Source organism: Monodelphis domestica, chromosome 3, assembly GCF_027887165.1.
Source record: "Monodelphis domestica isolate mMonDom1 chromosome 3, mMonDom1.pri, whole genome shotgun sequence".
Classification (NCBI taxonomy): Eukaryota; Metazoa; Chordata; class Mammalia; order Didelphimorphia; family Didelphidae; genus Monodelphis; species Monodelphis domestica.
In genome coordinates this window covers 427,293,322-427,307,602 of record NC_077229.1, presented here as the reverse complement: position 1 = coordinate 427,307,602, position 14,281 = coordinate 427,293,322, and the positions used below count along the sequence as shown (strand labels likewise).

General features: G+C 35.2%; 1 protein-coding gene across 7 annotated transcripts in view; it reads right to left on the bottom strand.

Annotated features, from left to right (window-relative positions):
* Positions 1–14,281, bottom strand: part of DCC (DCC netrin 1 receptor) — a 1,370,599-nt gene that overhangs the window by 936,743 nt on the left and 419,575 nt on the right. The window contains exon 1 of one of the 7 annotated variants that reach the window (XM_001362972.5): positions 2,012–2,120. The exons of 5 other annotated variants lie outside the window; for them this stretch is intronic. In XM_001362972.5, coding sequence (XP_001363009.4) covers positions 2,012–2,120 — 109 coding nt within the window. Of the gene's footprint in view, positions 1–2,011; positions 2,121–14,281 lie in introns of those variants that run through there. One more of the 7 variants, XM_007486715.3, reaches the window with a different exon arrangement.

Sequence of the window (14,281 nt, the reverse complement as noted above, 5' to 3'; positions counted from 1 at the left end):
GGGAAGAGTCTGAGGTCACAGTTGAGCTAATGAAGATGAATACTCCTAATTCGAAATCCAGTGCTCTACCCACCTACCTGCCCTATCTGTTCCCCCTAACTTTCCTCATAAGGTACCTTGTACAGGCTTTTAACAGGTTATCTGAAATGACACCAAGAATAGCAGCTGCTTGAGAATAAACTGTGGGAGTAGAAACACCGAGGAAAAGCAATTGCCTGACTACAGCGGTTGAGGGGACATGACAGAGGAGAGACTCTAAAGGAACACTCTAATGCAAATACTAACAACATGGCAATGGGTTCGAATCAAGAACACATGTGATACCCAGTAGAATCACGCATTGGCTATGGGGGGAGGTGGGGGAAGGAAAAGAAAATGATCTTTGTCTTTAATGAATAATGCTTGGAAATGATCAAATAAAATATTATAAAATTAAAAATAAATAAATAAAAAAAAAAAGAATAGCAGCTGCTTGACATAAGGAAAAATTCTAATAAAGAAACCTGTCCCCCTAACTAACCTGAGCCTGCAGAGAAGACTACAGTCTGCTGACAATACTGCTAACCTGAAATAATAGTCTTGCTAAGGACACTTGTTTAATGATCATCTTCCCCTATTGGTGTCCAGATTATTGAGGTTGGGGAGCTACACTTCTTCATTTGCATTGAGGGCAGAACAAGAAGAAATATACTCAAATAAAGCAAGAAAAATCTGAGTGATAGTCACAGAACAATTAATATTATGGCAAATATATGAAGTTTATAATCCAAGTAAATAACATAATTCATTCTGAAATGTCCTTCCCTAGATAGAGAAAACAGTGGAACTGCCTTCCTGCAATCATAGAATGGATTGCATAATGGACTATCAAGTTTTTAAAAGTCACATTCACTTCAAAGATTTTTTCTTATTCTAGGAAAACTATTTTCAATTGAAAACATCTATTTTTTCATGTTTTTACAACCTCAAATATACAAAAATAAAATTATATTTTTCTTATTTTTACTTTTTGGTCCTCATGTCATGTTTCAAGGATCAGAAAAGCATCTGAAAGAAAGACATGAATAAATAAATTGCTGTGAAAGTCAAAGGATGAGGGTTCTGGTCCAAGTTTCACTGACTATGTGAACCCAAGCAAATCACTGTATTAGTTTTTCTCTGAGTCTGATTTCCTTATTTACCAAATGATGGAATGATTTGTAAGGCATTTTTGGCTTAAAACTCTATTTATAATAGGGTTAATAATAATAGCTAATATAAACATGACATTATGATTTGCAATGTATTTTGCATCTGTTATCTAACTTGATTTTCACAATAACCCCATAAAATATTTGCTATTATTAGTCCTATCTTACAAATGAAGAAATTGATAGTCAAAGATGTTAAACGTCTGATATGGAGTCTGACTTCAGGTTTTCTTAGCTCCAAGTTGAGGGTGGTTTTGATTTGTTGAGAACATGAGTGTTCTCCCCTCCACTCCTCTTTTTTTTTCTGTTCATCTCATCTGGCATGAATCTCAAGATTCTGCATGCCTTTTGTAAGTAAAACCTAGCCAGTTCATAAAGGTACCAATATCTTTTGCTATATTGTAGTTTTTATGACTTCTGGTCTTTTTACAGCCAGACTTCTCTATTTCTGTGTAAATCTTTAGAAGTACGAATTGGCTTCCAACAACTAAGACTTGTCTTAATAAAATACCATGCCAAATCATTACATTGAAGTCAGATCTGGCCTTTTACACTGGGAGCAAATAGATCTACAACACCCCTACTGTCCTATTATGCACACTGGAAGTTTGCTCATAATCACATTATTTTTAGAATTTTGTGAGCTCAAAGGGAAAACAGAAGGAACAGCCCTACATTAAATTATTCACTTGAACGACTTTCCAAATTGAAATCACAAAGATTGCAAGTACAGAGTTGTAACTACACAGGAACCCATTTGAAATAATTTCAGATCTGAACATTGCCATACGGTCATGTTGATTTCAATGGAGGGAACTTACTCATGTGGATAATACTATGCAGATGGGGCAGTGATGTTGGGGCCTTCTGCCAAGGCCTTCTCTGCCCCTGGCCACTGGTGGAGCCAAATGTCTCTTTATTAAAATTCATCTGAATCTGAAGGAAGGAAGGAAGGAAGGAAAGAAGGAAGGAAGAAAGGAAGGAAAAAAAGAATTTAGAGCCAATAGTCATTATCATTTATTGAGGAAGAATCTGGTAACTAAGGTCATACATTTTACTTCAAAATGCCTCTGCCTGGGAAAACACATTCATAAAAGAGTAGGAAGCATAACCATCGAATGACAATGGCAATTAAAAAGATTAAAACTATTTCCGTAGTATCTTTCTATTCCCAGAGCCTAACACATTGACTGATATATACTATGCACATAATAAATAGTATTTGATTGATTAATTATGACTATAGCTTGCATTTGAATGAGACATTAAAATTTTTAATTTTCATACACGTTATTTCATCTAAATATCCCAGAAGCTATGTGTTAAGGGCAGGGCATTGCTACATCTGTATGCTAATGATAAGTGAACCCAAATTTAGTAAGATAGTGATTTGTCCCAAGTCAAACAGATCACCTTGTATTCATCAACACTAAAAATAGTAAGAGCCAATGAGAGCAGGGGAGATGGTGGCAAAACTCTAGCAAGTATTGGTCAATTCCATGCAAATTCTATGGATCAAGCATAAATTGTGCTTCAGTTTAGCTTCTCTCAGCAATTTAGAGAGTATAATCCTTCTCTATATTTGAGAAACAATGCATTCTGAATTTCTTTCTTTTGATCTTCTCATTCTTCCCCTCCAACTCAAGTGCCAACTTTTTCAGAAAAAGATTACAAAACCAATTTCAATTGAAATTCAGAATAGCTGTGCACAGGGCTTCTGAGTGGTTACCTTCCTGGTTGATGTGCAAACCATTATTACTTCTAATGACTTCTGGCTTCTCCAGGATATCCCCTCTATGCCTGAATGCAAATTCTTTCTGGCAAAAAATTGCCAACATCAGAGCCACTAAAGACCTGAATAGCTGTTTAACAAAAAATAATTTTAAACTACACACAAACTATAGGACTTCCCAAAGCTGGTAGCTATGCCAAATAAGTAAAATTCATTTTAAAGTTTTCTTTATTCTTTACTAATTTTAAGTAAAAGGGTATTCCCTAGGAACTTTATGGAACAAAAGAAGTTGAGAGCTGTAACTTCAGCAATTTTCTAATTCAACTCATAGCAGAAAAATGCATCCTCAGTATAACAAAACCAGTAAATGATCGTTCATCCTTTGAAGACTGACAAGGAAGAAGACATCATCTCTTAAAGCAAGCCATTTTGCTTTTGGACATCTCTAATTCTTAAGAATGTCTTTCTTGACATAAGCCAGAAATTTGAACCTTTATAATTTCTATGTATTGTTCAGGGTTTTTTCCCTTTGGTGCTAAACAGAACAAGACTAAACTCTCTTCCACGTGGCACCCTTTCAAATGCTTGAAGACAGTTACCAGATCTATGCTAAGACTTTTCTTCTCTAACAAACTTCTCTAAAATTATTTTTATTTTGGTCCTGATATACATTGTTTTTCTTTTGTTCAGTCATGTTTCACATCATGACCCCATTTAGAGTTTTCTAGGCAAAGATACTGGAGTGGTTCGACATTTCCTTCTTCAGCTCATTTAATAAATTAGGAAAATGAGGCAAACAGTTTTAAATGACTTTCCAGGTTAACAAAACTAGTAAGTGTCTGAGACCAGATTTGATCTCAGGACTTCCTGATTCCAGGCCTGGCACTCTATCCACTAAGCCACCTGGTTGCATATATCTGTTTTTAAAATTACATATTATTTTTTGTTACATGTAAAAGCAATTTTTGGAATTGTTTTCTGACATTTCAGGATTCTGATTTTTTCCCTTCCTCTCTTTGCCTTGCTCCCTAAAGCAGCAAATATTCTGATATAGGTTATAGCATTGCTTTCTGAATATATACTTTTTAGACCAAATCTGCACCACCACCATGAAACAAAGCAACACAAATATCAATTGTTAAAGATCATGGTTCATTATAACAGAGTCAAAGTTGATCTAGTCCTAATACCTCATTTTATAGATAAGGAAACTGAGACTTTGAGAGATTAAGAGGCTTCTCCAAACACAAGGTTTGCAGCTTATTTAGCCAAAGGTCACACATCTTATCAGCCTGTTGAAAAAGTTCATGACAAAAGACATGGTGGTCAGTCTTCACCATTATCAGAGATCTCGGTAATACTAGTATTTATGGATCTCAGATTTCAACTCAAAAACTCTAACCAGACACTATAATCACTTTGAGTATTCATTTGGAATGTAAATATTGTGTGGAAGTCAGGTAGATAGATGTTCATGAAGAGAAAGTCAGCCCAAATAGTTTGTATGCTGAGGAGAGGGTCTACATCTTATCATTTGTCTTCTCCCTTATATAACCTTGCTCAGTGTTTGGCATATCCTAGAGGCTACATAGATAATAATTAGCTGAAAAGAAAGACATAATGATATTCCTTCTATATTTCTTTTTTCACTCCTTTAATAAGCATTTACTATGTACCTGAAGTGAGCTGTGTATTGGGTTAGGACTGAGAGATATAATGTAAAAAACAAAATATTCCTTTCTCTCAACAATTTACAACTTTGGACCATATCATTTGTAGGAACCTCCGTTCCAAATCCAATAACATAGAATTAGGAACAAATAAAACAAAACAAAACATAGAAATTAAATATTTTTCAAGAATAGAGATAAACAATAAACATTTGAATGGATATTTAAGGTGACCTAGTCCAGTCTTCTCTGGGGTCACTTAGCTGGCACAGTGGACAGAGCACTGAGTTTGGAATCTGAAAGACTCATCTTCAAGTGTTCAAATCTTAGCTCTGACACTTAATAGCTCTGTGACTGAGCAAATTACTTAAAGGAAATGGCAAACCACATCAGTGATTTTGCTAAGAAAATCTCAAATGGGTTCATAAAAAGTCAGATATGACTGAAATTACTGAACAAGTACAATCTTCTAGTCATTGTAGGAATACTTGACAGACTTCTGACTTCACTTGAAGAGTTTCAATGACAAGAAAGCTCACCAATTTACAAGGAAGACTCTAAATTGTCTGTTTTCAGAAAAAAATATTTTGGGAAGATATATTAAATATATCAAACTACAATGATGACTACAGATAAAGTGAGAAATCTTCCCATGGAACTAGAATGGTTAAACCATCTTTTCAAAACATCTGCCTCATTTCACCTTTTAGTTTAGTTATTCAGACATTTTTTTCCTGCCTTCATAGAGAATAATCAATTGTTCCATACTTAGAAAGGAACAACATGATAATTATTTAAGAATTAATAATAATTAATATAATGGAACATTTGTTTCATTTCTCTACTTTTTTAATAATACAGCAGTTAGATATTGCTTTGTGTTAGGGGCAAAATAGCATTGGTGTTGTCACAAAATGACAGAGTTGAAATTCTGGGTCCATGTGACACAAAATTATTTCTCCCTCATCTTTAACATGGGAATAATAATATTTGAACTTGGGGGTTGTTATGAGAAAAATACTTTTTTCAGCTATAACGTGCCATTTATTCAAAGTATTACTTAAATATATCATAACAAATTGAAACAATATTTATTAGATGTGTAAGACATTATGCCTTGCCCTCCCTTCCATTCCAGACTTAACACAAAATATAATACAATTTGCCACTGCTACCCCTTATCCTGTGATGAACTTATCCCAATGATATAGGCCTTCTTGCTCTACTTAAAAGGAGATAGTCCATCTCCCAACTGTGGCTATTTTCAATCACTGTCCTGGAATGTTCTCCTTATTTCTTCATATGAACTTCACTGAATGCTTTGAAGACAGGATTAAATTTGATCTCTTCCAGGACTCCTTTCCTGATTTCCCTTAATTTTAGTGGCTCTATTCTATTGATTATTTCAATTTTTTTTCTTAATATACCTTGTTTGTACATAGTTGTTTGCATGTTGTCTCCTTATCAGACCAGGAACTCTTTGAGAGGAAAAACTGTCTTTTTACATTGCTCTGTATCCCTAGTGCTTAATATAATGCCTGACACATTTGACTGACTGACCTGCCAGAAAAACAAAACAAAACACTTTAAATGCACTGAAGTAGACGTATTTTTGTAATATGGCACAAAATTAGGATTTCTACCAAAGCATCTTTGAAACAAGGGGGATAATTGTGGGTTAAAGATACTCCAGGGACTTGAATTCCATTTGGCCTCCATCACACATAAACATAGATTTGATGCTCTAAAACTGCCCTTCCCTGCACTGAATGCCTGAGCTCCCTCTGGTTGACAGGTTATCACTAGTGTTTTCCATCTAAGAACACTTAACTTTAGTGCCTCAGAACAAGACCAGGAGCATGCTTTCTGGATATATGTCATGCCTGAAGTAATAGAGGCCAATTTGCTGCCTAGGATGGATACTTTCAATTCTTTTACTCCTGAGATTCAGAAATTCTCCGAATCCTAACTGGAAAGAAGTAAGTAGTGACCTGAGCTGTTAATGGTATGATCCTGCCTTCTCAATGAATGATAACACAACCCATAAACCTTGGCCCCTGGTTCATAATGTGTGCTGTTTTAAAGGTCATATGACATAACGGTTTAATGGACTCAAATAAAGCATTTTTATTTAACTTCATAGGTTCTAACTCCCTGACATATTATCCTCGCTGCTGTTCCATAGACTGTAGAATATCCTGGCTCATCCTGTTGACATCTCTAGACAAATATCAGCCTCTATATGGAAGCTCAGTTTCCCTTAACTGTTCCCTAGAGACCTATTGCGCTCAATTTCAAACTAGAAAGAGGGACTTGATTTCATTTTTCCCCATACTCTTTTCTGATATCTTCCCTTATGGGGCAAAGCTCACTCAAAGGAAAAGAAAATGAGATAAATCTTTTTTTTTAAGTGATTTGTCATCTGTATTATAGAGAGGAAGCATGGTATTAAGGAGAATGCAGAACTTTGAGTCAGGAAATTCTATGTTCAAATCCCACCTCAGATTATTACTAGCTATGATAATCCTTTAAATCAATTAATTTGTCTGACAACTAGTTTTCTCACTCAAAAAATATGCATGATACTAGAACCTAATTCAAAAAAATTATTGTGAGAAACAAATGTACAATATATGGAGCAATTTGTAGAGTTTAAGATTCTATATAATAGTATTGTTATTCTTTAATCATTTTCAGTAATCTGACCCATTAGGGGATTTTCTTGGCAAAGAGAATGGAGTGGTTTGCTATTCCTTCTCAGTTCATTTTACATATAAGGCAACTGAGGCAAACAAGAGTAAGTGACTTGCCCAGGTCACACAGCGAGTAAATGTCTAAGGCTAGATTTGAACTAAAGTCTTTCTTACTATAAGCTCAATACTCAATATACAGCATAAATATTAAATACTGGCATTTTTGGAGTGACTAGAGATTATGGAATTATAGATTTTGAGGTAGAGGGAACCTTGGAGATCATGTAGACAAACTTCATTTTACAGATAAGAAAAACAGTCCAGAGAGATGATGTGACATGTCTAAATTCATGCAAGTAGTAAGTGGTAAAGGCAGGATTCAAATATAAAACTTTAGATACAAATCTTTAAAAGTTTTTAAAATGTGTGTTGAGGGGTTCATGCCAGGTCTGTGGAAAGATTTTAAGAAGAAGCAACTTACTCAAAGTGTATATAGGAATTATTTTATATTTGACTTTTAAAAAAAGACCTTCTTTGGAGGTCTTTTTGGGCTAAGGCGTTTAGTCAAAACAAATTCCTTTCCCTCCCTTCCTTTCCTCCTATCTTCCCTTCCTTTCTTCTTTCCACCCTTCTATTACTTTTATTGTCATTTTTTATACCACAATTATTTGGTAAATTGCTAGGATGCCAAAGAAAGGTTATAGTCAGAAGAATAAGGAGGGAATGATGGGGGATGACAAAAATAACATGTGAATCCTAGAAAAACACATAAAAAATAATGGTGTGACTGACAGGTACATCCACAGAGTGATTATAGGGTGAAAGGGAGAATGAAAATCTCCCCATGACAGCCTAGCACTAAATCCCAAATCAAACTCTGTTGCCTGCACAACATTTTCCAAACACTTTCCTCCAGTAGATGGATAGGGATTTTCAACTGGGAATCATGCTCTTTTATCCTTGTCATACACCCATGTAGAAATAGTCTAAAGACTTTAGTCCACATTCCCAAACCAAACACGAGACTGAGGATGTTTTAGCTGCCACCTGCTACTGCTGTGTCTTGTTACATCTTTAGGAATTTTCTCTCTTGCCCCTGAGTAGAGTCAAAAATCCCCTTATTCTCATCCTTCTTGATCGACATATGTATGCTCATGATTCAAAGGGAGAAGTACCCAGTGGTGGAAGCAAAAGAAGCCGGGGTTCACAGGGTGCTTTTGAATGTCAGCATGACAGATTTTATATTTCATATGCAAAAAAGGCACTGCAGGAAGAGCTCCTGGGGGTGTCACCAACATACCACAGGCAAACATTGCCTAGGGGCATTTTATAGGCAAGCCAGTGCCTGGTAATGGCACTTGCAGAGGAAATGAACCACTGAGCAGTGAACCAAGAACAGATGATGACCTGAATAATACACCTGCTCCCCTGGAACAAGTTGTTATTTTAGAGTTGGATGGGACCTTAGAGATCATCTCCTCCAAAATCCTTAATTGGCAAATGATGAAACTGAGGCTCAATAAGCTTAAATATCTTATCCAAGGTCAATGACAAGACTAAAAGTCAGGTCTTCAAAGTCCTAATCCAGTGTCCTCTACGCTCATCCTGAATAGCCTAATTTAATTGAAAAAGCACTCAAGAGAAATGATAAATACCAAGAATCTGTGTGTAGGGTTTGGTGTAATTATTCTTTTAGACATTGCACAATTAGGCATGTTAAGTATAAAAAGAAGGCAAGAAAGCTGACCTGAGTTAGCTTTCTAGTTGGAAGGGCAATTTGTAATTAGGGCTAAATTTCTCTCATTTCCCTCAACCATAAGGTTTTAAGTTTTTGCTCCAGATTATAATAGTTTTTAAGTCCCCCTGAGTTAGTTTTTGAAATGCTACTAACAGAATATTAGACTTTGGTTTATTTTAGCAATCAAGTCTTTCATTGTAGAGAGGAGGAAACTGAGGTAAAGACAGGATAGATGACTTGTATAAGAAGACATAGCTAAGTGTTAGGCTTTGTTAGCTACTTAAGATAAATCACTCTGATTTTTTCTGTGTGTCAGCAGATGAGGTAGTATAATTGATGCTAGGCAGGTCTAGAATAATAAAGTTGTTGGCAAATCCCCAAACCTGAGCTCCAAATGGAATGACCCAACTACACTTTGGCTTAGGAACCAAATTCAGGAACTGTGAAGAATACAAAGAAGCCCTAAGAGACCTGCTTTCAGCCAAATAAATTACAGAATTTTAGAGTCAGAGAGACTTGTATTTAAAATTATATACTCCAATTTTTAAAATATTATAAATGAGGGGACTGAGAGCAGCAGCGATAAAATCACTTGCCCACAATCATATGGATACTGGCAGTGCCAGGGCTAGATCCCTATTACTGCCTACTTCCTCATGCAATGTAATCTTTTAATCATACTTGACTATTTCTTATACAGCTGTCAAATTCTTATTTAAACTGGGCATTTGGTATGGGAAAACATGTAGCATCCTCAAAAAAGAAACAAAGGAGAAGAAAAATGTTTGAGCTCTGGAATTGGATGGGGAAAGGGAGAACTCATTTTGAAAATGAAAGGTAGCATTTTTCTTCACGATAACATTTCTAGCCAATCCAATTGGGTAAAAGTCGTTTCTAAAGACCTTTTCCCAGTGCTATAACCTGGAATTATCATAAACACAGCGTCAATATTGGAAGTATCCTTAATGAATATGTAATCTGATCCTGTCTCAATCGTGAATCCATTAACAAGGGGAATCACATAGAAGATAATGAATAGTTAGTAATGCAGCATTAGGATTAGGGATGAGTGAACCTAAAAATAATCAAAATTCAAATGAGCATGATGCCTATTCAAATTACCCAAACCTCTCAGGCCATTTGCCTTCCAGATATCATGATCCTTCCTTCCACATAATCCAGTCCTCCCAATTCAGTTTCTAAGTGACCTTTGTTTTATGGATTTTGTTTTAATAAGGGAAAGAAATACTCAGACAGTAGAACTTTATTGGTTGCCCTATGTCAAAACCATGACACCCTCAATTAAATATTTTTAAAGGCAGAGAAATATGTCACTTGTGAGATAAATGGACAAGTCACTTGCCCTCTCTGGTCCTCTGTAAATTGAGAAGGTTGGTCTAGATCACATCTAGAGTCTATTGTAACTGTCATTCAGTGATGCTTTTGGACTGAGGTTCAGGATAATTATTAATTCTTCTAAAAAGATAGAACTCAGTTAAATATACCCTCAATGAAAACTCAGAAATAATAATAAAAAAAAGGAATGACTTGTGTGAGGGAAGGGAGTGTGAAAGAATAATATAAACAGTTACTACAGTAATGTAAATGGGAGAAGCATCTACATAAAAATAGAACTATAATGAATCAGAACTGTAATGAAATGAAATGAACAATCTTGCTATCTTGGTTCTTGAGTCATGTTAAGGTAATATTCATTTCTCCTCTCAGAAGAGAGATAGGGATTAAGGATATTAAATGTTATATACATTATCTAGCATAGTTACTGTATCTCTGTTGCTCTGCTTAAAGTTTGCTTTTTGTTAAAGACAAGGGTTGAAAAGGTGGAGGGAATTAAGAGGAAATTACAGTGGTATACCAAGAAGAGGAAACATCAATCAAATCTTTTGTTTAAAAGAAAGAATTGACTAACAAAGAATAGAATGGTGGAAGGAAGGAAGGAAGAAAGACAGGGAGGGAGGAAATTTATTCAGTTCTAATCCCTAACCTTAAACTTACTCTTGGCCTCAAAGAATATAAAGGTTTTGTTTGTTTGCTTGCTTGATTTTTGCTTTGTTTTGTTTTATTCTGTTTTGAATTACAAAAAATGTTAAGGAGTTTCTATGAGGGAAATATTTTTTTAACCCCATTCTTTGAGTTTGCTCTCTATATCCATATTGAGTATTAATTTGTTAGAATTGACTGATTTAAATCTGGGGGACACCAATCCCAAACGTGCACATATTCTGGTAGGGAATTTGGCTACATGTGTAGATAGGGGTTCAGTCCATGCTTTCTGTTCATGGAGATGGTAACAATGCTGACAAAACAGCTTCTGATTTAGAATTTGGCCAGGAATGGGTTACTCCTTGCAAGTTCCCAGTCATGCACATTAAATGAACATCTTAATCACAGGCGCAATTATACAATTTTCCTGCATGAAACTGAAAGGAGATCTATCCAGTACGTGGGACAGCCCTCGAGGCTTGTTTCATCTTCTCCACATGCCTCATCCTGTGCTTTGCACATTAATAAGCTGCTGAGCACCCACAATTCTAAGAGGTAACCGAGGCGACAGAGAGAAGCTTTATTTTAGGCTGTGTTCCTTTTGTTTTAGGACTTTTTTTCTGAATGAAAGGACTTCTTTCCCCTCTCTATACCATCTTCTCTCATTTATGAAGTGACAAAAATAAATTTTATATTTGTCATTAATTTCTATGAATCTTCCATATCCTTTCAACATGACATGGCTATTTACCAGTAATCCCAATAATTTCCATTCGCTTGTCATACATTCTGTATCTATAGAAGTAGAGGTTAAAATGGTTATTTTTGCTTACCCTGGCTCAAAATTTATCTCCACACAATAAATTAAAGGAGACAGACAAGAGCAAGGAGACAATAATAACTATTTGGCCTACAGAAGTTGAGAGAGTAGTAGGTCATATATCATGCATTTCTGGCATTCTCTCCATCTACAGAGCTATCTGAAATTCCCCTGCTAGGCTCTAAAGTGATTTAACATCCCAAATGGCCACTCTCTACTAATTAGGACAATTAATTAAAAAAATATGTAATGGAGGTGATTTTGTTTTCCTTAGAGGACAAATTTGAAGAATGGATCTCTAGTTAGACTTAAAAATTACCTCCTAAAATTTTCAATGTATAGACAAGATAGGAAGAAAGTTGTAACAACTATCATTTAAAAGCAAGCAAACAAAAACGTTACTCTATATTCTAGTTATAAATCTCCTTTCTATCAAACCTATATCTACAAAGCAAATTTCTTTCATTTTAGCCTAAATGACTTGAAGATATACTTTATAATTTGTTTTAGTAAGAAATCAAATAAATCGTACAGGGCAAAGACACATGTAAAATTATGTAGGAGGAAAAACTGAACATAAGAATGATTTTTGATTTCACAGAATCATAGAACTCTAAAAAGATCATTGGTACTATAATTTCCTAATATCTCACCTAATAATCATGTATTAAATGACTAGCATATACAAACTACCATGCTAGTTATTGGAGATTAAAAGAGAGAAGAAAAGAAAGAAAGAAAATAACAGTCTTTTTGCACCTTGAAGAAGTATTGCCTTACAAGGAGACAGAATTAAAATGGCTTACTCAAGATCACACTTAACTTTTGGCAAACACTAGACTAGAACTTAATCCTGATAAGCACTAGTCTAGTGTTCTTTTCACAAACAACAACAAAATGCTCTGGATAGTAGTTTTATCTCTAATGGCCTCCAAATCCAAATAACATAATCACTGCCATGATTTCTTCCTGTTTTCTATACCCTACCAGTAAAATTAGACGAGTCTATAATGAACATATTATTTCCTAATGTGACTGAGAATAAGTGTTATTTGTTAATTATTTAATCTACCAAGAAGTAAATATTAAAACTGTGCTCAGCTTTCCTTCTCCAATCCCTCCTATTCAAAAGAAATCTCATATTTTGTCACAACCACAGAGGTATATTTGTTCTTTGAATAGCCCACAGAGCTGTGGGACCTCCAAAGTGGCAAGTGGAACATGGAAAGGTGAAAATAATTCTGAGACATACCAGGGAAGATGGCTTTAAGAAAAATCTGATTACTGGATTTTAGTCAGGCTTGTTTAAAGAGAATGGAATGAATATGTGAAGAGTGAATCCAACTCTTTGTCTATCAATCAACAACTTTTAAGTGAATCAAACACTTAAGTACCCCTACTTAGTACCTTACCAGTCACTAAATATGAGAGTTCATAAATCTTTTGTTAGAGTGGGTGACAACTCCAGAGGTCACTGTCCCACCCTGGGCAGTGCTCTGAAAATTGAAAGAATGCAATTGGTTCTAGTAAAATGCGGCAGTGACAGGAAATGACTGAGAAAACTCCTTTAAAAAGGCCAGTTTGAGGATTAAGTCATGCTCTCTGCATTGGTGAGCTGGCCTGGAGGAGAAGACCTTTTTCCCTGGATCCTGCATCAGTTTGCCATGATGAGTGGAGTGATTCCTTCCTTGTTTTTTTTTTTTTTTTTTTTTTTTTTTTTTTTTTGAGGAGACCCTCTCTGCTCATTGGCACTTTAGGGGTGGGACACTCCCTTCAGTGTCAGTTCTGGGGAGATTCTTGGAAGTCTTAACCTCATGTGAACTGAAGGTTCTCCACTGTGGCTTCTCCTGTGTCTATTGGATCTTTGGATTTTGGCTTCTTAATTAGGATTTTGGATTGTGGTGAGATTCATTTTTGGATTCACATTTGCAGTCTGGAGATATTAGGATTAAACTTAGGGTATTTTGTGGCTAGGCAGTACTTTCTGGCTCTCTATCTACATTTTTCCACTTTCACTCTGGAAACCTCTTTGTAAATAAAGCTGCTAAAAGTCATTTTGATTTAAGCTGTAATATTTTTAAATTGGAGACCACAATATTACTTTAGAATTCTCGTATTTAGCATAAAAACTAAAATGAAATTCTTACACATATGGATGATATGTTTTGAAGATGGAGAGTGTATATTCCAATCTTTCCACATTTGTAAGGTCACTTCCTGGGTTTTCTTTAAATATTATCCAGTCATTAAATCTCACCAGGATAATATTTCTTACTGTTACCTTATATGACATCTTCTTTATATAATAAAGGCTTATCTGTACCAATCTTTCTGTTCTTGCTACCTGCTATCATATTCAAATGTATGTTGTCTCATCTCCTAACTCCTAAATGACACTGTATGCAGCACAAAAACCAGAAAATATTCTTATCCT